Source organism: Pseudopipra pipra, chromosome 4 (assembly GCF_036250125.1).
Source record: "Pseudopipra pipra isolate bDixPip1 chromosome 4, bDixPip1.hap1, whole genome shotgun sequence".
Classification (NCBI taxonomy): domain Eukaryota; kingdom Metazoa; phylum Chordata; class Aves; order Passeriformes; family Pipridae; genus Pseudopipra; species Pseudopipra pipra.
In genome coordinates this window covers 74,139,716-74,165,332 of record NC_087552.1, presented here as the reverse complement: position 1 = coordinate 74,165,332, position 25,617 = coordinate 74,139,716, and the positions used below count along the sequence as shown (strand labels likewise).

Here is a 25,617-nt window from a genome sequence, read left to right as displayed (position 1 = left end):
AAGCACTTTTTAATTATGTTTTTGCCATTCAAGCTTGAAATAACACAAACCTCCAGCCCTGAAAATGGCCTGTGGCTCTTTATTTAAAATAATGCACTGTATCTGTCAGGCTTAGAGCCTTGTGAGATAAAATCATCCCTGAGAAAGTGTTCAACAAAGCCATAGGGCATCCCATTAAAAAAATGTGTGTTTTCAGCTCCTCTTTAATTTCCCCTACAAGAACTATTATCTCTGGATGTGAGTGCAGAACACACAGCTCCCATTTAGGTACAAAGGGAGGTACAAAGCCATGCCTGGAAAAAAATTCCAGCTTTTGCCTAGTTCTGCCCCAATACCATCAAGCTTGAGGGGAAGCCTGAAAAACTGATGGTTTTTATGAGGGATTTCCCAATTATTACTTGATGTTTTAGTTACTGTTAAATCTCCTCCAGTTGCTGCTTAAATTTCCTCATCCTAAATGCCATCCCCTGTTTGTATCCCACCCATTATGGAAAACCATCCACAGTGATCAGGAGGTGTTAACTAAGGAGCCAAAGCCTCTGAAGTCACACAAATAAAACATAAGGGCTAAAAACTCGGAAGCAAAACCCTCCTTTAATCCGAGATATTAATCCAGGAGGTGGCCCAGAAACGCAGAGTGAATATTTCAAAGCTGTCAGACACAGATGATTCAAAAACTCACTGAACATCAGGAACCTTCCACTTTTTCTTCTCCCAAATTAGCAGCCCCTCGGCAGCATTTCCCCACGTCTCAAAACGTGAGCCTGGAGGTTTTTATCCAGGTTGGTTTCCCCTGGAGATGGAGCCAAAGCAAAGCACACACTCCTAAAAATAACTCCCAAATCTGAGCTCCTCTCCTTTTAGATTTTATTATCTGGGTTTATACTCACGCTAAAACCTTCTGAGAGTCAGAGTGATTGAAGACATAGCCCCCAACAATCCACATCTTGTTGTCATGGATGACAGTTTTGTGGGATGCTCTGGGAAGTTTGGGAAGAGAATATTCCTCCCGGGTCCAAAAGGACTGGTTTGCAGGAACAGGAATTGAACAGCCAGGACCTGGCAAAAGAAGGTTTAAAAATGAAGTTGTTTGGTTTTTTTTTCCCCCAAAGCCTGTGTTTCAGCTCGAGTTCAATCTCCTGCCAGGGCTGTAGGTGGTTGCATTTAATGTTAGACTAGTTTTTACATGTCAGGATGTCAATGCAAAGGAAAAATGTGTGTTCAGCCCAAATCCCTGCCAAAACTGGGGCTGCTCAGCTCAGCTGGACATGAGAATGAGGAATGTTGTGTGTTCAAACAGCTGAACTATGGCTCAAATTTGCTTTAGGTGCACAGGAAGGAGGTTTAAAGTTGTTACCTGATGCCTACAAACCACAGGCTGGTCCTGCTGTGCATGGGGGCAAAGTTGCCTTTAAAAGCATTTTGTTAAAAATCACACAATCCCAAAATGGTTTGGGTTGGGAGGGATAATAATGATCATCTTGTTCCACCCCCTGCCATGGGCAGGGACACCTTCCACTAGCCCAGGTTGCTCCAAGCCACATCCAACCTGGCCTTGGACACTTCCAGGGATCCAGAGGCAGCCACAGCTTCTCTGCCCAACCTGGGACAGGGCCTCCCCACCCTCCCAGCCAACAATTCCTTCCCAATATCCCACCTATCCCTGCCCTCTGGCAGTTTAAATGCTTTATCCTGAGGTGAATCTTCTCTCTGGAGTCAGGAGGTGAAGGCAGTTGCCTGGCAGGGCTTGGCTTTGGTAGCCTGTCCTGGGGGCTCCTGCAGCCAACAATTCCTGCCCAATTTCCCATCTAACCCTGTCCTCTGGCACTGGGAAGCCATTCCCCCTTGGCCTGTCCCTCCATCTCTTGTCTCCAGTCCCTCTCCAGCTCTCCTGGAGCCCCTTTAGGCCCTGCCAGGGGCTCTCAGCTCTCCCTGGAGCCTTCTCTTCTCCAGGGGAACCCCCCAGCTCTCCCAGCCTGGCTCCAGAGCAGAGGGGCTCCAGCCCTCAGAGCATCTCTTGAGCCTCCTCTGGACTCTCTCCAGCAGCTCCAACCTTCCAAATGGAGTGTGATCTTTTAATACTAAAAACCAGATACTCCATTCCTCGTCGAAACACTAATACTTGTCACTGTGAATATTCCCACATACTCCCAATGAATCTGCCAGTGCCCCACACGGAAAATGCATCCCAAAACTTCCCTCCAAGCCCCAGGACACTCACCTTGCCAGCCTGGGGAGCACAGACAGGTCTTGGAGTCATTGCTGTTGCAGTGGCCCCTCTCAGGAGCCCCACAGTCCTCGGTGCAGTAGGGAATGTCACAGGCTTCCCCCTTCCAGTATTTGGCACAGTCACATTCCAGGGCCTTGGTGCTGCTGTTGAGTTTGCATTCCCCCCGGCCAGAGCAGTTGTTGGGACACATATTGAAACTGGGAACAGCAGGCAAAAGAATTTGTAAGGAAGGAAGAGGATTCCCAAGATTTAGTTGGTTAATAAACCAAGATTTATTAACTGAATAATGTTAACACAGTTTGTTCCACCCAAACCAAGACCCTGGTGGGATGGGCCTGCAGGGATTTGCTCCCTCCCCTCAGGAGTTAAAAGTCTCAGCTCCTCTGAAAAAATGATCAATATGATTTTTAGCCACTTTTAATGCAAATGAACCGCCCTAAAACACCCAACAGCAAGTGAGGAATTTAATCAGCACACGAGGCTGTTGTGGTGTCTGTGCAATTTAGCCTCAAAGTGCTCACAATCAGGTGCTATTCTGGGACCTGCTCACCAAGGGAACAAGCTGGAGATGAATCCCAAGCCAAAGATGTGCCTGGTTCAAATCCTTTCTGATTTTATAACATCTGCAGCGTAGCTGAGGCAAAACCAGAGGCACCCCTGGTGAAGATCCAAATTTAGAGGCCACATTCACCTCCAAGGCTCCTGTTTTTGCTGGTGTATCAACCAGTATAACTCATAACTGGGGATTGCTGCCCATTATTCTCTCTGTCACTGGTCCAAGACCATAATAATTTATAACAATTTCACAGTGTTTGCTGAGTACCTACACCCAGTAGTAACTGTGAGGACTGTTAAAAGAAACAAATACACCCTTTAATCTACTCACTGCAAAAATACCACGAGGAAAGCTAAAAACCAGACCACGAAACAGCACTGAAAAATTGTTTAAAATGATCAAGAAAGTGAAGAATGAAAGGAATATTATCCCTGAAGACAGTATTTCAGTGCAATGGTGCAAATCCAACAGCTGGCAGTAGATGGAGTCCTGGTTTACAGGATAAGCCAGGCTTGGAAAACGCTGCTCCTTCAGCTCCTCTGCTTCAAGCATCTTTGTGAAGGCTTCTCGTTTTTTCTGGAGCTTTCAAGGGGTGCTGGATGTCCCTCGTTTCTCAAATAATCTGGTTTTATGGGGATTATCAAGCACATACTTATGTGCTTACTAAGGATAAAAGCACCAGGACAGGTGTTAAAAAAACAAGCTTCTCATTTCGAGAAAAACTCAATTTTTGCGAAACAGTCGCTCGTGAGCAAAGCTTTTGCAGCTGATTTTTTTTTTAAAAGGGTGAGAACTCCTGCATGTTACCCCCAAATTAAACCTCCCAGTGTGGCACAAACACCATTTGCATTTGTAGGAGCACAAAAAATTCAAAGCTCGTGATCCCCACGGAAGCAAAAAATTTCATCTCTGAGTGTGACCACACTGAGATCACTGAATTCAAATTAAGACCTTTCTAAAAGCAGTTGATGAATTAGGCAGAACCCCAACATTACATTTACAAAAGCTCATCAGCAAGGACTAAATATGTCAATGAACAGAAAGCACCCACCTATAATATATTTATAGTATATATAATATAGTACATATTTTATATATTATATAAATCATATAATATTTATATATTACATATTTTTATATTATATGAATTATATAATAATTATATATTATATAATTATATATTATATGAATTATATAATATTTATATATTATGTAAGTATAATATATATTATATAATTTGTATTATATGAATTATAAAATATTTGTATATTATATATTTTTACATTACATAAATTATATAATATTTATATGTTATATATTTTTATTTTATATGAATTATATAATATTTGTGTATTATATATTTATATATTATATGAATTATATATTTATATATTATATAAATATAATGTATAAATATAAATAATATTTGTTTTGTAGATTATATATTATGTATTTATATATTATATAAATTATATAATAATTATATATTATATAAATATATAATATATTCAAAGTATGAATGAAAGAACACAAAACCATTCCAGACTAAAAAGAGGCCAAATTGAGGGATTTAATCAAAAAATTGAATAAAAAAGAGCATCCCAAGGATAAGGATCTTCAAGAGCAGGTACAGCCCAGTGTTCCAAGTGAAACTGTGCTGATGGAAAAGTGTGTTTGTGCAGAATTCCCTCTGCAGAACACAGAGGCATGCACAAAACACATCAATCCTGGTTGATTAAACACAGGATCAAACCCATTTAATAACATAAAATAAATAATAGGATGCCTTTGGGGGCAAACATTCACCCCCACAGCTGCCAACGTCGAGCACATCCCAGTCACTGACTGCTGCAAAGGGTATAATAAAAGAGAAAAATCTCATTTCAAGTGTCTGCTCATAATTACACACTTCAGGGCAAGTGATGATTTCAAGGAAAAAGGTGAGAAAAGAGGGAAAATTCTCCTTTTGCTCCCCCTGCAGCACGGCTTTGGGGTGGTGCCACTCACTTGTAGGTGATGTTGAAGCCCGTGAGGTTATAGGCAGCATCACTGAAGAAATGGAGGAGAGCATATCCAGAAGTAGCCACAACTTCAGGGACTGTTTCATTGCTGTCCTTCTCAGGGACAATGAGACCACTGGAAAGGAAAAAGAAAATCAAACACCGTTAAAAGTAATAAAAAAGGGAGCAAAGCAACAACAGTGCATCGGTATGAATAAAACAATTTAAATTCAATGTATTTGCATTATTTGAAGTATACTGACTTTGTGGAATCATAAATAAATGTATTAAAAGTATTTAACCTGAGTGAGCTTGAAGATGTCAAGAATTCCAGTTATTCCTGTCAAAAGCCTTTCCCTGCCTGGTTATTCTGCCATGATTTAAGCAGGACCCACTCATAAACAAAGAGGTACATTTGGAAACAGAAACCAGTGTGTCCCAAAAGAGTAAAATCTGTACTACCAAGCCAAACTAAAGGTCTGCTGTGCCCAGGGTGTCCCTCCTGGGTCTGGGCTACAGCAAATTCTTAGGAAAGGCTGTGGCAAAGCAATACAGAGCATTTTGGTGATGTGTTCTCCAGCTTCCAGAAACCCAGTTCAGGTGCTTTGACCTGGAGAACACACCCAAGTCAGCACAGTTAAATAAACCATCCATCCCTGCTTCCATCCAATTCCTTTCTCAACCACTAGTACCCTTTTCAGCTGGAAAACCTGCAGCAGGGAGGTCAAAAATTTACCTCTGCAACAGCAGAGAAAGGATTATTATACTCGTTTTACACTTGCTGCCTCTTGGGCTTCTTTTCCAGGAGAAACATGGACAATCAGCCATGGAAACATGGAATGATTTGGGTTGGAAGGGACCTTAAAGACCTTCCAGTTCCACCCCCTGCCATGGGCAGGGACACCTTCCACTAGACCAGGGTGCTCCAAGCCTCATCCAGCCTGGCTCTGGACACTTCCAGGGATTCAGGGGCAGCCACAGCTTCTCTGCCCAACCTGCCCAGGGCCTCAACACCCTCCCAGCCAACAATTCCTTCCCAATATCCCATCTAACCCTGCCCTCTGGCACTGGGAAGCCATTCCCTCTGTCCTGTCCCTCCACCCCTTGTCCCCAGTCCCTCTCCAGCTCTCCTGGAGCCCCTTCAGGCCCTGCCAGGGGCTCTCAGCTCTCCCTGGAGCCTTCTCTTCTCCAGGGGAACCCCCCCAGCTCTCCCAGCCTGGCTCCAGAGCAGAGGGGCTCCAGCCCTGGCAGCAGCTCCGGGGCCTCCTCTGGACTCTGCAGCAGCTCCACGTCCTTGTGCTGTTGTTCCCAGGGCTGGAGGCAGCTCTGCAGGGGGGTCTCTCCTCAGACAGGGCCAGAGGGGCAGAATCCCCCCCTGCCCTGCTGCCCACAGTGGGGGATCAGCCCAGGGCACGGGGGGGCCAGGCTGGGGCATCTCCAGCCTCTCCCCCACCAACACCCCCAAGTCCTTCTCCCAGGGCTGCTCCCCATCCCTCCATCTCCCAGCCTGTTGGGATACTGGGATTGCCCCAGTCCAGTGCACTTGGCCCTGCTGAACCCCATGAGGTTCCCACACAGTCCCACCTCTCCAGCCTGTCCAGCTCCCTCTGGATGCCATTCCATCCCTCAGGGTTGTCAACCACACCACATCTTCCTGCCACCCCTTCTTTCACAAAGCTCCACCCAACCCATCACATCCACATTTTTGGTTTTTTCTGTCAGCCTCTCACACTCCTGACTCCCATTTCATTCCTCTTGCTTCACACTTCTGGACACCTCTGGCTGTTTCTCTCACCCTTCCAGGCTCTGCAAGATCCTTCTAAATTTTCAATTAATCAAGATTTTGGTTTTCCAGGGTCGGCAGAGAGAACTGAGGATGGTGGGAAAGATTATTTACAGTATTCCAGGCTGGACACAGTATGGTTTTATATTATTGCCAAAATAACTGGAGTAAAAATAATGCAGAGCAGGAGATTAAATGAGTTTAAAAAAAAAAACAATTACTACCTATTTACCTATTGCACTGAGCAGGGAATGTTTATTTTTCATTTTACAGAAGCCTGACAACAACCAAATGAAGTTAATTCTTCCCTCACACAAAGGACATCAGAGCAGGTGTAAATTGGAAGTTTTTGGAAGTTTTTAAAAGCACAGCACAACGTCAACCACCCCCTATCCACAGTCAGCTGTTGTTTTCCTGTACAGATCCATCTTTCCAAAGGAAAAGTCGAAGCTTTGTGACAAGGGGAGGCTCCCAAGTGTCAGAGAGGAGCGTGTCAGGCAGGGAAAAGGAGGAAGCTCCAGCCACTCTCCCAGGAAAGCAGCCAACCCTGGTCCTGTGCTCTGGACTTCTGAGTATCCAAGGCCACCACCCACCAAAAAGCAACAATGAAAAGAATTTTTCCCCCTTGAAAAGGACTCACTTTTCCTCTTTTCACATCTATTCAAAATAGAAAGCAAATGTGGTGGAAGGCAGTTCCCCAGGAACTGTAAATGAGTTTCTCTACCCAAGGAAAGCACCCAATTATTCCCAGTATCCGCTCACACTGCCTGGAAAGCACTTTTTGGTGACCTGAATTACACAGTGTTGTGCTCAGTGAATAGCCCAGACACCCAGTGATCCTTTTTGCTACAGATTTCAGGCTGTTTGCACCCAAAAAATCCCAGATGAAGTGTTAACTATGGCATGGTCACCCTGCAAACTGCACAACAAGCCTTGTTGTGGACACAAAGATACCCTTCATTTTACCAACAGGCCATAAAATCCCTGCAACCTGATCCCATGTTTTGGCAAAACAACTCCAGCACCTTTGCTCAATAAACATTTCCTTGAGAGGAAGGGAAGTTTCCAACCCTCCCTCCCTTTCAAATCTCAAGGATATGGGATTAAAATGCAAAATCAATTCCTGGAAGAGGTGCCTGTTTCATTCCCAAATTTAAAACTTCTGATCTGAAGTTTATCTCTCCCAAAAGATCATCTCCCACAACACTAAAGAGCAAAAAAAAGCCCAATCAACTTCTTGTTGGGTTCATAATATTCCTCTGTAATGGGAACTGCAGGATGGTGCTTCTGCTCCACAGGAAAACAGACATTCTGAATGTAATTCAGGATAAGGAAAACTGCAGCTCAGGGACAAGAAAAAAACTCCTTTGTTCTGGTTTCTTCTTCAGCACTTATCTCTGATATTACAGGGCAAAATAACTGGAAGGCCCTGAGGAGGGGGAATAACAGCAGTAAAGAAGAAAAGCAGAGAGAGAAAACAAAAATCCCCCTCAATAATCTTTCCTAATAAAGCACTATCACAGGACAATTACTTGTTTTCTCGTGGAAATCTCAATTTTGGGATTTGTTTGGCAAGAACACAGGTACCTCCATGGCTGATGTTCTCAGCACATCTCCCAACTGCTCCCTTATTTCCACCCTTTCCTGCTGTGTAAATAACTAAAGGGACATTATCCCACCTACACAAGTTGAAAACAACCTGAGGAAAATTAATCACAGAATCTCAGAAGGGTTTGGGTTGGAAAGGACCTTAAAGATCATCTTGTCCCAAACAAAACAGGGACACCTTCCACCAGACCAGGTTGCTCCTGACCTTGAAAACTTCCAGGGATGGGGCTTTGTAATTCCTTTTCAGTGAAAGCCACTGGAGAGAACACAACACAAAGATAAGGATCAGATCCTTGAAAGGCCAAACCTCCAAAACCCATGAATAAATCAGCACTGCACAAACCAGCACAAACACAATTTACACTTTCTGCCACCACAAAGAATCCAACAGGCAGACTCAGAATGATACAGGATTATGCAAAACTTCCTTTAAACTCTGCTCCAGACTCCCTGAGCAGCTCTGCTCTGGCCAGGATTAGGCTGTTTCACAACACGCCGCTTTTATTTCCTCTCATAAGGTTTCAAAACATTTCGCAACCGCTGCTACTCCAAAGCAAACAAACACTCCTACTCAGCACGGCTGCCCAGGGACAGCCAGGAAAGGCAAACCCCTGCTTCCCACTGGAATTACTCCTCTTTTTCTGTCAGCTGGATGTGTGGAGTCAGTGGCACGGTGAAAACCATGTCACAGGATCATGGATTCATGGAATGGTTTGGGCTGGAAGAGAACTTTAAGCATTATCCAGTTCCATCTCCCTGCCATGGGCAGGGACACCTTCCACTAGCCCAGGTTGCTCCAAGCCCTGTCCAACCCGGTCTTGGACACTTCTAGGGATCCAGGGACAGCCACAGCTTCTCTGGGCAATCTGTGCCAGGGTCTCACCACCCTCACAGCCAGGAATTTCTTCCCAATATCCAATTTAAACCTACTCTCTCTGTCCATGTGAAGCCATTCCCCCTTCTCCTGTCATTCCATGCTCTTGTAAATAGTCCCTCTCCAGCTTTCTTGGTGGCTCCCTGCAGGTACTGGAAGGTCACAATTAGGTCCAGGAGACCCAACTTCTCCCCTACACCCCAGAAAAATGGGAATTATTTAAAACAAAAGGCCACTCCTCTATTACTGTCCCTGGATTTGCTCTGTGGGCATCATGGTGCTGGTGGATTCCTCATTTCCTCCTGAGACACAACCTGTCAGAGATCAAAGGCATGAGAAGCTCTGCTGAGAAGAAAACAGGAAAAAGTGGGAATCACAAAAGGGAAGGCAGAAAATACAGAGCACGGGAGTCAAAGCATGAGGGTGGTACTGAAAAAAATCAGCTTTGCAATCTATCAAAATCCGGTGCAAACCAGTTATCCTAATTTTTAAATGCTCTGATCCATCTGGACACACCTGTGCACAAAATGACACCATTTCTCTCTTATTAAAAACCAGTCCATGCTCCTCACCTATACTGGGAACTGCAAGAGTAAAAATAAACCAAAAATAGATGTTACAAGAGGCCAACAATAAATCAGTGGTGAAAAATAAAAAGGGGAAATAAGGAGACATCTCAAATTTATTGTCTGAAATGAAGCAAGATGATTCCCAAACACGGACTTTTAAGGAAATGAAGCCATTGGAATGACACTTATTAAAAAAAAACAAAACAGAAGAAAGATTCATTACAGAGCTGGCAACAGCCCAAAGCACAAAATTCCTTGAAACCATCTCCCCTCATACAGACAGACCCAGCTGCTGCTGCAGCACCAGCACAGGGAACCCTGGCCAGGGGCAGGGCCCTCTGGATCAGGGGGTTTGCCCCAAAAACCTCCTCAGTTCTTATAGGATTGCTGTCATCATGGAACCATGGAATGGGTTGAGTTGGAAGGAATTTTCAAGATGATCTCATTCCATCTCTGCCATGGCAGGGACACCTTCCACTAGACCAGGGTGCTCCAAGGCCAGGTTGGACATTTCCAGGGATCCAGGGGTAGCTTCTGTGGGCAACCTGTGCCAGGGCCTCACCACCCACCCAGCCAGCAATTCCTTCCCAATATCCCATCTATCCCTGCCCTCTGGCACTGGGAAGCCGTTCCCCCTTAGCCTGTCCCTCCCTGCCTTGTCCCCAGTCCCTCTCCAGCTCTCCTGGAGCCCCTTCAGGCCCTGCCAGGGGCTCTCAGCTCTCCCTGGAGCCTTCTCTTCTCCAGGGGAACCCCCCCAGCTCTCCCAGCCTGGCTCCAGAGCAGAGGGGCTCCAGCCCTGGCAGCATCTCTGGGGCCTCCTCTGGACTCTCTCCAGCAGCTCCACATCCCTGTGCTGTTGTTCCCAGGGCTGGACAGGTGTGCCCAAGGCAGCAAGGTGGGTTATCATTTTTGGCAAAGAATTGAAGGGACCAGAGGAGGGACAACCACGTGATATAGGAGGAGAGGAGGAAGAATCCATGGGATCACAGATTGGGTTGGCTTGGAAGGGACCTCAAAGCCCATCTCACTCCACCCCCCTGCCATGGGCAGGGACACCTTCCACTAGCCCAGGTTGCTCCAAGGCCTTTCCAGCCTGGCCTTGGACACTTCCAGGGATCCAGGGGCAGCCACAGCTTCTCTGGGCAAAAAGGAGGGAGGTTTGTTTAGCCTGGAGGGGCGAGGGCTGAAGAAGGGTGAGATCTAATTGCTGCCCTCAACTACCTCAGGAGAGATTAGAGAAGGAGATGCCACCAGAGCTTCACAGGATCAGGCAACACACTATAAAGGAGATTCTGATTAGACATTAGTATCAGATTTAATATTTATTATCATTTCTTAACATGAGGATGGCTCAGCACTGGACCACTGATTCACAGGATCAACAAGATCTCCATCCTAAATGGGAATTCCCACCCTGACTGGGCAAAATCTTGAGCAAAGGGCTCTGAAGCCGGACCTGCTTTGAGAGAGGGATCAGACCCTTCCATCCCAACTTGCCCCTACACTCAGATTTGGGTGCTCAAATGCCACACTGACCTGCAAGGAAAGGAAGGGGAGCTGCTGCCATCTCCTGAGGGAACAAGGGCTCACGTGGAGGCCACCAGGACCATCCCCCTGGCACCTGAGCAGAGCCACCGGGAGCTCCCGGGCCTCGGCCAAAGGTCTTGCACAACAACAGCCGGGTTTGAAGAGGAAAACACCCCCCACCAACCAGTGCAGAGGGAAAATAAAGGTGCAAAAGCAGCTCTGGTAAATGTTTAACAGGGAGTAAAGTCACCAACAAACCCAGCAGAGCTCACAGATGCTGCGTGGAGTTCATCTAAATCAGCTCTGGAGTTTATCTGATTCAAGATAATTCTTTGGATTTGCTTCTGGATTTGTTTTCTCCACGTTCTTTTGTTGCATATTTTTGAAGCAGCAGCACATTGACACAGTCTCATCTCACAAATATAAACCAGTAAAGATATTTTTAACCCTGTTTAATATAAAAAAGTTTAATGTGCAGGACGAGAGAGCCCTGGGGGGCTCTCAGGCTACGAGGAGTTCAGCCTGTGCAGACACTTGGACTGTGTAAATGTTGGCATTATGCAAATATTTATTGCTGTTAAAAATTGATAAAACCAATTTAAAGCTTCCCCACAGTCCAGTGCTGAGGATTTCCAAGATCATCTTCTACTCAGGGTAAATATCATCTTGTGAACAAACACAAATGAGCATCAGAAGGTCAAGAAAACAAGATGAGAGCAGGGAAAGAACTGAGGGAACTGCTCTAAAAAGCCAGGGAGGGAACAAAAACTGAGTTTAGAGAGGGAGGAATTTATAGTGTTTATCAACAAGCTCTGAAAGTTTAGAGTGTCCAACTCAATCCTGCAAATCCCCTGGCAGGGTGCAAAAATAATGGAGAAGGAAATGTACTTATGGTGAATAATGAATTTAATACAACCCCCTAAAATTAATAAAATATGAGTACTGCTCTTAAAAAAAATTCCAGTGCCTTCATTTTCACACCAGAGAAAGGTATTTTTCAACAGATGCTTTTTTGGCACTTGATCAAAATGAGAAGCATCTCCCATTTCCTGAACTTGGATTACTGAACACCACAGCTCAGTGCTAATGAAGATGAAATTCAAATGCCATCTAAAGAAGCAATTAATGAAAATAATTGAATTTTTTTTCCCCTCCCTCCAAAGTGTTATTGTATTAAGCTCACTCTTGCTTGTCCTCAGGCCCAGACTTCCTAGTGATTTACGGAGGATTTTCCAGTCTCAGCCGTAATTGTTAATGCTGTGAACTACTTATAACCTCCATTTCAGAAGCCCATTAATTTTTGGAAAACACACAAGGAACTGCAGGCACAAATCATCATCACTTCACCTTTTCACCAGCACGTTCAAAAATCAGCTCGATTAGAGCGAAATGATGAGGAGTCAGGATGACATTTCCTCCTCTTCCTGCACATCAATCAGGGCAGGATACCAGGAGAGTACTTCCAGGTGCCACTTCCAGGGGTTTTTGGAGGTTTTTTAGAAGAGGGAAGGTTGTTTCTTCTTCGAAATGAGGTGAGAACAACATAATAATTCATTCCCGTGGCCTGTTTTGAACCTGGGGTTGGTTCTGAAGCTTGGCAGGAATCCTTCCCTCCAAAACAACTCTGCAACTGCAGCCCAAGGCCAGAAAAAAAAAAAAAAAAAGAAAGCCCACATGTGGTGGCTCTGATATTTTAATCAACTTTTTGTTCCTCTGCTGATCTTCTCTCCTAGAGATTACGAGGATTTTCTGGAACAAACCCCAAGTATTTTTAGACCCTCATTTCAGAAAGGAGAGGGAGCCCAGCAGAAGGTTAATTCTGGACGTGGTTACGCAGCCACTTGGAACAAGCAGGGCCCAAGGGGAACCATTAGTTTTTTTCCATGGATAACTTGGGATTATTCTCCTAATTTCAGTTAAAGGAGTAAAACCCATAAGGTGGTGGTGTCACTGTGGGACTCAAGCACAGGAATGCAGAAGTTACAGCGGGGCCTGGTGTGAAATGTTGATTGTTCACCACCATCCACAGACTGGTGTCACCACAGGGATGAGCCAAATTCCTGTCACCCCTTGGAAGAAGGGATATTTTTACATGTGTCGAGTGCTGGAGAGGGACATCTGACAAGGACATGGAGTGACAGGGCACAGGGAATGGCTTCACACGGACAGAGGGCAGGGATAGGTGGGATATTGGGAAGGAATTGTTGGCTGGGAGGGTGGGGAGGCCCTGGCCCAGCTTGGGCAGAGAAGCTGTGGCTGCCCCTGGATCCCTGGAAGTGTCCAAGGCCAGGCTGGACAAGGCTTGGAGCAACCTGGGCTAGTGGAAGGTGTCCCTGCCCATGGCAGGTTGGAACTGGAAGGTCTTTAAGGTCCCTCCCAACCCAAACCATTCCTGGATTCCAAGTTTCCACAAGGCTGTCTGATCCTTTGCTGTTGCTTCTGAACACGTAACAAATAGCTTCAAAATTAAAATATTAAGGTACATAAAGACATATATTTGTATATTGAGATCCATGTGCATCCATATCCATTTGTATATTTAGATCCATGTCTATCCATACACATCTGCATATTGAGATCCATGTGTATCCATATCCATTTGTATATTTAGATCCATGTGTATCCATATCCATTTGTATATTGAGATCCATGTGTATCCATACACATTTGTATATTGAGATCCATGTGTATTCAATATATTTGTATATTTAGATCCATGCATATCCATACACATTTGTATATTGAGATCCTACTGTCTCCAACATGAATTGGCTTTTCCCTTCTATCAGCACTGACACACTGCAAGTTTTAACTCATAAACCACATTCAAAGCTCATCAGTGGGGCAGTTTTCTCCTTTCACAGAATCCCAGAATATCTTGAGCTGGAAGGGACCCACCAGGATCATCCAGTCCAAGCCCTGGCCCTGCACAGACTCCCCAACAATCCCACCCCGTGCCTGAAAGCGTTTTCCAATCATTCCTTGAGCTCTGGCAGTCCTGGAGCTGTGACCATTCCCTGGGGAGCCTGTTCCAGGAGGACCCTGCACTCCAAATCATCTCCAGTCCAGCCACATGACAGTAATTTTTCTGTCTCTCAAACACTCAGGATTTGGAAATGAAACCATAACACTTCCATGCCACAGTGCAGTGACACGATTTGTCCATTGTACCAGCAAAAAACAACTCCTTAATTGTTTATCCTGACGACAACTGCACAAAAGGACACACTGGCTACACTGCTGCACTTGCAGGGTTAGATATTTGGATCCCTGGAACACATCTGGCACAGTTAGAAGCCACATTTAAGTCAGGTTCTAAATTAAATATATCATTAAGAGCCTTACCAAGGGGGACTCACCTGAAAGCTGCCAGTAAGGGAGCATAGATGGAGTCTCCATCATACACATACAAGTGGTCCCAGCTGCACTCCGTGGCAAAGTGGTTGAACCGAAGCCTGAGGATTGTGTTTGGCCTGGAAAGAAAAGAAAAACAAACAGATTAATCAAAATAAATAAAGGAAGGAAGGAAAAAATAAATGAAAAGATTTGTAATCGGCCAACTCACACACACACAGGGCAAAATGCTCCTCCTCTGGTGGGATGCTCTGCTCTAAAGCAAACTAAAACTGAGGGATTCGTGTCACTGCAGATGCATCAAATACACTGGGGCTTAATTGTTTTGGGTGTGCAGCTCCCCTGGTATTAAGCAACAGGTTCTTTATGGTCAGAAAACAGTGTCCTTAAACCTTTCCCCCTCATCACCAGCAGACACCAAAGAGCAGGACCAGCCAGCCCTCGGCTCTTCCCTGGTGCTGACTCTCCTAAGGAAAGGGCTTTGCAAGGAAAACCTCCATGGACAACACATGTGAAGAATCCCAGCCCCCACCAGGGAATTAAGGAGAGCTCTTTCCTTGTTCAAGGGACTTTCTGCATGCTGGTGTGGTTATGATGGCCTGAGATGATGGATTTGCCCAGGAGTTGGCACCAATCCTTCTCCTCTTACTTTATTAGTTGTGCAGAACACATGGCCCTCCCGAGGGAAGCCCCTCCAAACTGCACATCCAAACAAGTCAAAAGTCCCTCTCCAGCTCTCCTGGAGCCCCTTTAGGCCCTGCCAGGGGCTCTCAGCTCTCCCTGGAGCCTTCTCTTCTCCAGGGGAACCCCCCCAGCTCTCCCAGCCTGGCTCCAGAGCAGAGGGGCTCCAGCCCTGGCAGCAGCTCCGGGGCCTCCTCTGGACTCTCTGCAGCAGCTCCACGTCCTTGTGCTGTTGTTCCCAGGGCTGGAGCAGCTCTGCAGGGGGGTCTCACCTCAGACAGGGGCAGAGGGGCAGAATCCCCCCTGTCCTGCTGCCCACGCTGGGGGATCAGCCCAGGGCAGGGGGTGGTTCTGGGTGCCACGTGGAGCTTCTCCTCATGGTAAGACACCATTTGTTTCATGGTTAATGTGCAAAGATCCACCTAAAGAACATCCCAGAGAAGCCACAGCAAACACCTGAATTAGGGCTCAGCTCCAGGAGGGTGGAAACAACCTTACACTGTGCCTGGACCCAAGATAAATAAAAGTGAATCTGTGTCAGCACTGCTTGTTCCCACCCACAGCTGAGGCTGTGGAAAGGACAGATCCAAGTGATCAGGATCTCTCCATCAGCACTGCCTTTGGATTCAGATGAAATCCCTGTTCATCCTAATTGAATAAATCAAGAATTTTCATTGTGCCAGAGTCGTTCCTTCCCACAGGAGCCGAATTCTTTTGGGAGTTACTGTGTAAGTTATTCTGTTTTTTTGATAGGCTCAACCATCTGCTCCAGGCCTTTGGAAAAAGAGCAGCAGGTGGAACTCATGGATAATGTCCTGCTTTAAAAAAAAGAGGTACAAAGAGTAGCCATGGTCTCAAAACTACGGAGTCAGAAGGTCCATCAATAAAGGTTCAGACTGGGAACAAAAAGAAAGAGTCTTTTTGCTGCAGCCAACAACTCATTAGTGGACCCTCATCTGCACCATCTCAGGCACCTGGTTGTGCCTTGGGATCGTCAGGCTCCATGGATTTCACCTGCCTTGTCTCACACTCCCGGGGAAGAACAAATTGGGGATTTTGGGAGGGATTGATTCACCTCACCGAGCTCTCCCAAAGTCCATCCCCTCACTGAACCCTGAAAAGCAACATCGTGGAATTAGAGAGTAATGGAATTAGTCCTTTGGGGAATAAAATGATGGGAAATTGAGATGGATTTGGGAGGGGTTTGGGCCATTTGGAGCTTTTTTTTTTTGATGAACTGAGTGTTTTTATGGGAAAAGGGACCTGAGGGAGGAGGGATGGGGATGACGCCTCACTCTGAGCTCTCCCAAACTCCATCCCGACTTAACCCTGAGGAACAACATCATGGAATGATGAAATGATGGAATTATTCCTTTGGGGAATAAAATGATCTAAAACTGAGCTGGATTTGGGTGGGGGGTTGGGCCATTTGGGTTTTCCTTTGGATCAACTGAGTGTTTTTATGGGAAAAGGGACCTGAGGGAGGAGGGATGGGGATGATGCCTCACTCAAGGACACCCCCAGGATGAGGGCACAGCACAGGCACCAGCCAGGAAGAGCCAGGAATTGTGCAGAAAGGAAAGGAGAACGGGAAGGAAAACGTGGCTTATTTTATACTGAATTTTTCAGTGCCTCCAATGGCACACTGGATTGTACCTTTCCCTGCTAATCCCAAATCCCTCCAACACAGCAATGCCAGCACTCAGACCTGAAAAGCTTTGCAGGCATTGCTTCCCAAGTCCAGATGTCTGGGAATTTTACTCTTGGCAGCAGAGCTGGGGCTCTTTTCAGGTGGCTGCATTTTCCAGCTGCTCTAATCAGCACCATTATCTCCTCTCTGTTCCACCACCCTCCTCTGACAGCAGGGGACAAACAGGAAAAGGATTCCAACCTCTAAGCCTGGCCATGGAACAGGGAGGAACATTTTTTTCTGCCTCTCCAGCAACAAAAAATCTCATTTTAAACCCCACAAAGTGATGGTTTTCTAGGAAGCAGAAGCAGTCGAGGCTGGAGGACCAGTTTTGGTGACTTTATCGAGGACTCAGGGGCAGCACCTCACTTCTGATAAAAATATGAGTCAGGATATCCTTTAAAAACAGAAGTTGGGATGGTTCATCTGGCTGTGCTGGAATGGCTCAGGCTGGTTTGTCTGGAATAACATTCTTGTGAAACATTTTTTAATTATTTCTAATTGCCAACTCTCTGCAGTTGGGTTCCTCTTACCCACAGGAATTAAAAGGTGTTGCCACTTGGAGCAGCCAACTTTTGATCTCAACCCCCTTAAAGGACGGGGCTCCTTCACATAGTTAATGGTGAGTGGTTGGCTCCCAATTCCAGGGTCCTGGATGGCTCTCTGGATAAACTCAGCCCTCAGCTTGGAGAATCTTGGGAGCTTAGGAACTTAACTTCCTCATCCCAAACAAATGGCTGAAGTAGATTCAGTGAATACCCACATCCCCCAAGCCCCAGTCGAGAGACCTCCCAAACATGGAATCATGGAATGGTTTGGGTTGGAAAGGAACCTTAAAGAACATCCAGTCCCACCCCCTGCCATGGGCAGGGACACCTTCCACTAGCACAGGTTGTTCCAACCTGGCCTTGGACACTTCCAGGCATCCAGGGGCAGCCACAGCTTCTCTGCCCAACCTGGGCCTCACCACCCTCAGTTACAACAATTCCTTCCCAATATCCCACCCAAATCTCCCCTCCTTCAGCTTAATCCATTCCCTGTGTCCTGTCCCTCCATACCTTGTCCCCAGTCCCTCTCCAGCTCTCCTGGAGCCCCTTCAGGCCCTGCCAGGGGCTCTCAGCTCTCCCTGGAGCCTTCTCTTCTCCAGGGGAACCCCCCCAGCTCTCCCAGCCTGGCTCCAGAGCAGAGGGGCTCCAGCCCTGGCAGCAGCTCCGGGGCCTCCTCTGGACTCTCTCCAGCAGCTCCACGTCCTTGTGCTGTTGTTCCCAGGGCTGGAGCAGCTCTGCAGGGGGGTCTCACCTCAGACAGGGGCAGAGGGGCAGAATCCCCCCTGCCCTGCTGCCCACGCTGGAGGATCAGCCCAGGGCATGGAGGGATCTGGGCTGGGGCATCTCCAGCCTCTCCCCCACCAACACCCCCAAGTCTTTCTCCCAGGGCTGCTCTCCATCCATTCTCCCAGTCTGTGTTTGTGCCAGGATTGTCCCCACCCAGGAGCAGCACTTTGCACTTGGCCTTGTTGAACGTCATGAGTTTCCCACATTCCCACCTCTCCAGGCTGTCCAGCTCCCCCTGGATGCCATTCCATCCCTTCCCTGCAGCCTGTGACCACACCACACATCTTGGTGACCACACCACACATCTTGGTGACCACACCACACATCTTGGGGTCACAGCAGACTTGCTGAGGTGCCTCAATCCCTCTGTCCATGCCACCCACAGAAGACCAAGGAAAAGTGTGCTCTGGGTTTTAGCAATTTCTGATCCTCCAAGATGCCAAGAGGCCTCAGTTTATAGCATCCAGTCCAAGTCCATGCTCCCACATGACTTGTTCCAGTTCCCTGACCTCTCCACTTCCAGATCCAGGGAACAACATGGAATGTGACTGAACACACAGTCACACAGTCACCACACAGCATCACACCCCACCACTGAACAGACAAAAAAAAAATGGATTTTTCAGACCTGGCATCAGCTTGGTTCTATGAAAATTGTATTTCAACAAGTTTAGATGCTCCCAACTGCTGCACCATCCATGAGGTGACAGAGGATGTGCACCAAAAGTGCTACTCCTAAAAATCTCTGCAAAACAAGGATCAAATCCAGGAAGGGCAGGAAGTGACGTCTGAAAGACTTATCCCAGTCTAGAAAAGCTTTGTAAAACAGGTCAGTGGTCCTTGTGAAGTCCTCATGGCCCAGTGAGTAAAGAATGATTTAAAGGATCACTCCAAAAACTGATTTTTCATAAACAGGGGCTTTCAGAGAGTTTCCTCTTTTTGTTCATACTGCCAAAAAATCCTGTGTGTTGTGAGTCCCAACACTGAATGTTCCCCTCTGACATCAGTTCAATAATTCCCAATCCTTCACTACTTCCACAAACACACTGATTTTTGTTTACCACGTGCTGTTTCAACACAAACCTCTCAATCCTGAGAGTCAGTTTGGAGGGCTCAGTTGCACAAAAACACCCTAAAAACTTATTTACTGAGCGCTGCCCTATTCAGTTTTAGGAACAGCCAGAAAGAATCACGAGATATAAAAATATTTAATGCAGATAAACCTCACCTAAAAGCCACCATAACCAAGAGGAAACCCCAGGCTGTTCCCAACACTCACCTTCCTTCAATGAGCCAGGTGCATTTTGTCTTGTATTTGTAATTCCCAGGCCCATCCGTGACGTACCCCGAAGGTTCAGTGAGTCTGGAAAGGAAAAACAAAGGCAAACGTTAGTTTTCCATTCAGAGATGATTTCCTATGTTTTTGAAGACCCATCCTGAAATTTTTCTTTAATCAAGAGCCACTACAAACAAACAAAGCTCCCACTGGGATACTCCTGTGGAAGTCTCTCTACAGGTTTTCTGGTGATTTTCTGACCCCTTGAAGGACATCACTTCAGGAGGGATGGTTTCTCCATCAGGTGGATGTCATGGCTCCAAGTCCATTTGGAGGGATACACCACACATAACCACAAAGGAATTTCCCAAGAGAAAAGCCAAAATTATTCCCAAGCTATTTATTTAAACAAACTGCACCATTCTTGGATGAAGTTCAGACAAAGTCCACGGTGTGACCTCTCACCCTTTCTGTGTTTGACTCTCCACAAACTCCTTGACAACCTCCTGGATGGAGGAGTGACCCCCAAAGCACATCCCTGCAAGTGTTCAAGGTTGGACAGGGCTTGGAGCAACCTGGGATAGTGGAAGGTGTCCCTGCCCATGGCAGAGGGTGGAACAAGATGGTCTTTAAAGTCCCTCCCAACCCTGCCCAGCCTGTGATTCTCTGATAACCCTCGAGTGCAAAGTAAGACCCTAATTCCTCACACATCAAGGGCTGCAAAACTCAGGACAACCTCAGAGCATGGAATTTCCAGGCATCTCCCAGCTTTGGTAGCACATTCCCATCCCCAGGTCACCCCACAGCACATCCCCATCCCCAGGTCACCCCACAGCACATTCCTATCCCCAGGTCACCCCACAGCACATCCCCATCCCCAGGTCATCCCACAGCACATCCCCATCCCCAGGTCACCCCACAGCACATCCCCATCCCCAGGTCATCCCACAGCACATCCCCATCCCCAGGTCATCCCACAGCACATCCCCATCCCCAGGTCACCCCACAGCACATCCCCATCCCCAGGTCACCCCACAGTACATTCCTATCCCCAGGTCACCCCACAGCACATTCCTATCCCCAGGTCACCCCACAGCACATCCCCATCCCCTGGTCATCCCACAGCACATCCCCATCCCCACATCACCCCACAGCACATCCCCATCCCCAGGTCACCCCACAGCACATCCCCATCCCCAGGTCACCCCACAGCACATCCCCATCCCCAGGTCACCCCACAGCACATCCCCATCCCCAAGTCATCCCTGGATCAAGGGACTGAAGTCCAAGAGCTGAGTGCTCCCCACTGCTGGGATAGTGCCAGGAATACTCTGGAATGCTCTACAACATCCCTTCCCACCGCTCCTATAAATAGGTGGTGAGGACTTGACAGGAGGAAAAGACTCTGGGGAAGGATGTGGAAGCAGAAAGTACAGTTGGAATCCTTCATCCTGAGATACTCAGGGAACAGCAGCACTTAAAACCATAAAAAACTCGGGATGCCACTGAAAGAGAGAAGGGGGGAAAGCCTGAAAAGGACTTAAAAGGACATTGGGCAAGGGCTTGGAGGGACAGGACAAGGGGGGATGGATTCACAGTGCCACAGGGCAGGGTTAGATGGGATACTGAAAAGAAGGGCAGCACAAGGACATGGAGCTGCTGGAGAGAGTCCAGAGGAGGCCCCAGAGATGCTGCCAGGGCTGGAGCCCCTCTGCTCTGGAGCCAGGCTGGGAGAGCTGGGGGGGTTCCCCTGGACAAGAGAAGGCTCCAGGGAGAGCTGAGAGCCCCTGGCAGGGCCTGAAGGGGCTCCAGGAGAGCTGGAGAGGGACTGGGGACAAGGCAGGGAGGGAAGGACAAGGGGGAATGGCTTCCCAGTGCCAGAGGGCAGGGATAGGTGGGATATTGGGCAGGAATTCCTGACTGGGAGGGTGGGGAGGCCCTGGTACAGGTTGGGCAAGAAGCTGTGGCTGCCCCTGGATGCCTGGAAGTGTCCAAGGCCAGGCTGAACGGGGCTTGGAGCAACCTGGGCTAGTGGGAGGTGTCCCTGCCATGCCAGGGGGGTGGAATGAGATGGTTTTCAAGTTCCCTTTCAACCCAAACCATCCCATGATTCCATGATTATTGTCACCAACATCTGCAAGCACTGCACAGCAGAGGACAAAACCAAGATCCAAACCATCGGGACACACACTCCCATCTCACAGGAATTAGTCAAAATATTCCAAGTGGGTTTTAACAAATTGCTGAGGTACCACAGAAACTCTTGGAAAAAAAAATATGCCAGGGCAGGATGGCAGCAAACACCAGCAGCACCTGAAGGTGCCCAGACACCACGTCCTGGCACAGCACAGCTTGGCACAGGATCCCTCCCCAGGCAGGTTACAAACCCCACCGTGGGCACAAGGCTGGAGCAAATCACAGCCCTCTGGCAAAATCCAACTGTCCCACTTACACCAGCTTTAGGAAAACAAAACCACCATGGATTCAAGCTTGGCAGGAAAGAGAAGGAATCAAGATCAGAAGTTCCCAAAACTGGTATCTTGGAGCCTTTTTCTGTGTCTTTTCCCAGTGATCTGTTAATGTATCAGCTCATCTTTTTTAAATATTTTGACTGAGTCAAAAGTGATTTTCCAGCCTCTTCTCCAACGGGGAACTTTTGAGGTTCATCTCTGCTTCAAATTAAAAAGGTAAAACCCACAGATTTTTACAAAACCACCTTCCCCTCTCTCCAGATGAATTTATTATAATACTTTTCAAGCTCAGAAATGGAGCTGAGGAAGCTGTGGCTGCCCCTGAATCCCTGGAAGTGTCCAAGGCCAGGTTGCACTTGGAGCAACCTGGGCTAGTGGAAGGTGTCCCTGCCCATGGCAGGGGGTGGAACTGGATGGTCTTTAAGGTCCCTTCCAACCCAAACAATTCCATGATTCCATGATCCATATTTATTTTAAAGCTCCAACATCTTTGAAAATTCAAACCACTTATCTACTGATCAGGAATTCACAAAACCAGATGCAAATCCCAAGTTGTAGGCAATAATATCCAGACTGTTTCATCCCTTTGAAAATAATATCCCTGGAAAAGCCAGGAATCCAACTGGATCAACACTGACAGCACTTTGCCTGCAACCAAGAATAAACAGGTTCTGGAAACCTGAGCAAGTGTCTTGAGTTAAAAACAGCCTCATTCCATGGGCCAAACTCTCAGGGAGCCTCTGCTCACGAAACTCTTGGAACAATTTTATCTGGAAACAATTATTACATTACTCTCCACCGAAATGCTGTCAAGAGTGATATAAAAAATAAAATAATCCTGCTGATATTGTTGCCCCAGCCATGTCACATCTCAGGGGGGGGAATAAAAATTAGAGTTACATAATTTAATGAAATTTCAGCAGTGGAAAACCAAAACATGGGATTTAGTTTTATAAATGTAAGGACAGTCAAACTTTTGAGATGTTGTTATTAAAAACTTATCTGTGAGTTACTCAGACTCCTTACTTAACTCACTGCCATTATGAGCAAATAAAGGATATTAAAAAAAATATGAGAAATCAGAGTTGATGTCTCTGAGAGGAAAATAAATAGGAAGTAAGTTCTCATAAGTTCTCACTCCCTGCACTGGGGTATGAGCAGAGCAGCAGCATCCATGTTATTCCATAAATACTCTCCCAGAGACACAATCCAGGACACACAGAAATAAATCCACAGCACTAAAAGCAGACCAAAAGTGGAATTTTATGTTTCCATTCAACAGAGGAAGCTCAAGTGATCTCCCAGCTCCAGTAAGAAAGCAAACAGCTCCTGTTCCTTCCCACTCCCTGCTCCCTGTGCCATCCATGCCAGGGGCATGGATAACTGGGACATGTCCTGCACTGTGTTTGGGCTTGGTCTGGAAGAGAAGCCTCAGGAAGGGAATATGGGAGTAACTCAAGGAGGAAAAACACACCAGGAATGAAGGACTTGGAAGCAGCACATTTTGCTGGCACACATCGGGCTGCTCCCACACGGGCACCAGAGGGAGCCCAGGGAGGCACCTCCAGCCCTGGGGGCACTTCTGGGACCCTCAGACAGGAGAGACATGGAGGGGCTGGAGCGTGTGCAGGGAAGGGAACGGAGCTGGGAAGGGGCTGGAGCAGCAGGAGCAGCTGAGGGAGCTGGGGGGGCTCAGCCTGGAGAAAAGGAGGCTCAGGGGGGACCTTCTGGCTCTGCAACTCCCTGACAGGAGGGGGGAGCTGGGGGGGGATCGGGCTCTGCTCCCAGGGAACAAGGGACAGGAGGAGAGGGAATGGCATCAGGATGTGCCAGGGGAGGCTCAGGTTGGACATCAGAAGGAATTTCTCCCTGGAAAGGGTGGTCAAGCCTTGGCAGGGGCTGCCCAGGGAGGTGGTGGATTCCCCATCCCTGAAGGTGTCCAAGGAAGGACTGGATGTGGCACTGAGTGCTCTGGGCTGGGGGATAAGGTGGGATCCGGCAGAGGTTGGACTGGAAGATCCTGGAGGTCTTTTCCAACCTGAATGATTCCCTGAGTGTGTTCCTGCCCATTAACCCTCCTTTAACTGTCATCAGTGCTGTCCCTGTGCCAGGGAGGGGAGGAGGGGGATTCAGGCTCTGCTCCCAGGGAATGAGGGACAGGAGGAGAGGGAACGGCCTCCAGCTGTGCCAGGGAAGGTTTAGGTTGGACAACAGGGAAAATTTCTTCCTGGAAAGGGTTGTCCAGCCCTGGCACAGCTGCCCAGGGCAGTGGTGAGTCCCCATCCCTGGAGGGATTTCAAATCCCTGTGGATGTGGCACCTGGGGACAGGGGTCAGTGGTGGCCTTGGCAGTGCTGGGGGAACGGTTGGACTTGATAACCTTCAAGGGTTTCCCCTTCAAAAAAAAAGATTTCATGATAATTTTATCACTCAGATGCAGAAATCAGACCTCTTAAAGGACAGAAAGGCATCAATGCCCATTTTTCCTGGCTAATTTGGTAATACAAGTCACCGCTGCTCCACAAGAAGCACTTCCACCCTCCCTGGGTGTTACATCTCCTACTCTGCAAGGAGCAGCTGCTGCACCCTAAGAAAACAGAACTCAGGCCCTTTACTACAATCCTCCCAAAGTCCTAAACTACAACACTGACTTTAAAACCTCCAGGGTAGAAAAAACAACCGCAAGGATCTGTTTACAAAATTCAGATTTTGAACGTGCACACATCCACTCCTGTGTGTTTACATCAAGTATTTTGGGCTTGATTTAAACTCCACTTGTTCACAACACAAAATTTTTCCCCTCACAAAAAAAAAATGAAGCAACGACAAGGATGAAGAGCTCACAGAAAAAAATTGCTTCTAAGGGAAATATTCTGTATAAAAGGATTCTGCCTATTCAGTTACTCCCCACTGCTTCTGGGAGGACCCGAAAAGCAGAAAACCGACACAGGAAAAATCAGACAGCACTCGATGGTATCTCCTGGGTGAAAAACCCAACCTGATATTGGAAATTACCAGAAAACTCCACGTGTTTTTAATTGATAACACGACTGAAACTGGCAGGGTCTATTTTTCAAATACAAATTAGTACACGCTGAGAAAATTCCTGCAGAGACAGGAACTGCACAACCAGGCAAAGCCTCAAAGCTGTTGTTTAATTACCATCTAATAAATCTAAAGCGATCCTGTTGTTATTAGCTGAGCACAAAAAGCAGCTTATAATTTAGGATTAAGTCGTTTTGCAGCACTTACTTGCAAAGCATTCCAACATTAAAGGTACATTAGATGCTGGTACGTTATATAAAACTGCCACAGAAAAGTGACTTTTAACAGCATCGTGCCTGCAGAGGTTTAGCACAGCCTTTCCACTAAAAAATAAAAATAAAAAAAAAAATAAAATTGGAAAAAAAACCACTCCAAACAAACCCAAAAGCCCCTAATTTTGAAGTTGCTAAATCCAGAGATCGTTGCAAACAATGAGTTCTCCTCCTCTCTCCCCTCTCCTTCCCAAGTGCCTCTAGTGCTCCACAATTAAAAGTCATTGTTTCGGGAGAATTTGGAGTTGAAGGCAATAAAGAAAGGGCTGTTACAGCCTATTAGCAGCACAAAGGCTTTGCAGCCTAAATTGATTAACAATTTGGTTTTGTTCATGTTCTCACTGAAGG

General features: G+C 47.0%; 1 protein-coding gene across 2 annotated transcripts in view; it reads right to left on the bottom strand.

The window, feature by feature from the left end:
* The window catches only part of ATRN (attractin), a 163,548-nt gene that overhangs the window by 108,010 nt on the left and 29,921 nt on the right, over positions 1–25,617 (bottom strand). For both annotated transcript variants that reach the window (XR_010430335.1, XM_064653595.1), the window contains exons 2-6: positions 19,486–19,569; positions 14,507–14,620; positions 4,794–4,922; positions 2,222–2,427; positions 891–1,059 (exon numbers count right to left, since the gene is read on the bottom strand). Coding sequence is in view for 1 of the 2 variants with exons in the window: in XM_064653595.1 (XP_064509665.1) it covers positions 891–1,059; positions 2,222–2,427; positions 4,794–4,922; positions 14,507–14,620; positions 19,486–19,569 (702 nt within the window). In the remaining variant the exon portion in view is untranslated. The remainder of the gene's footprint in view (positions 1–890; positions 1,060–2,221; positions 2,428–4,793; positions 4,923–14,506; positions 14,621–19,485; positions 19,570–25,617) is intronic.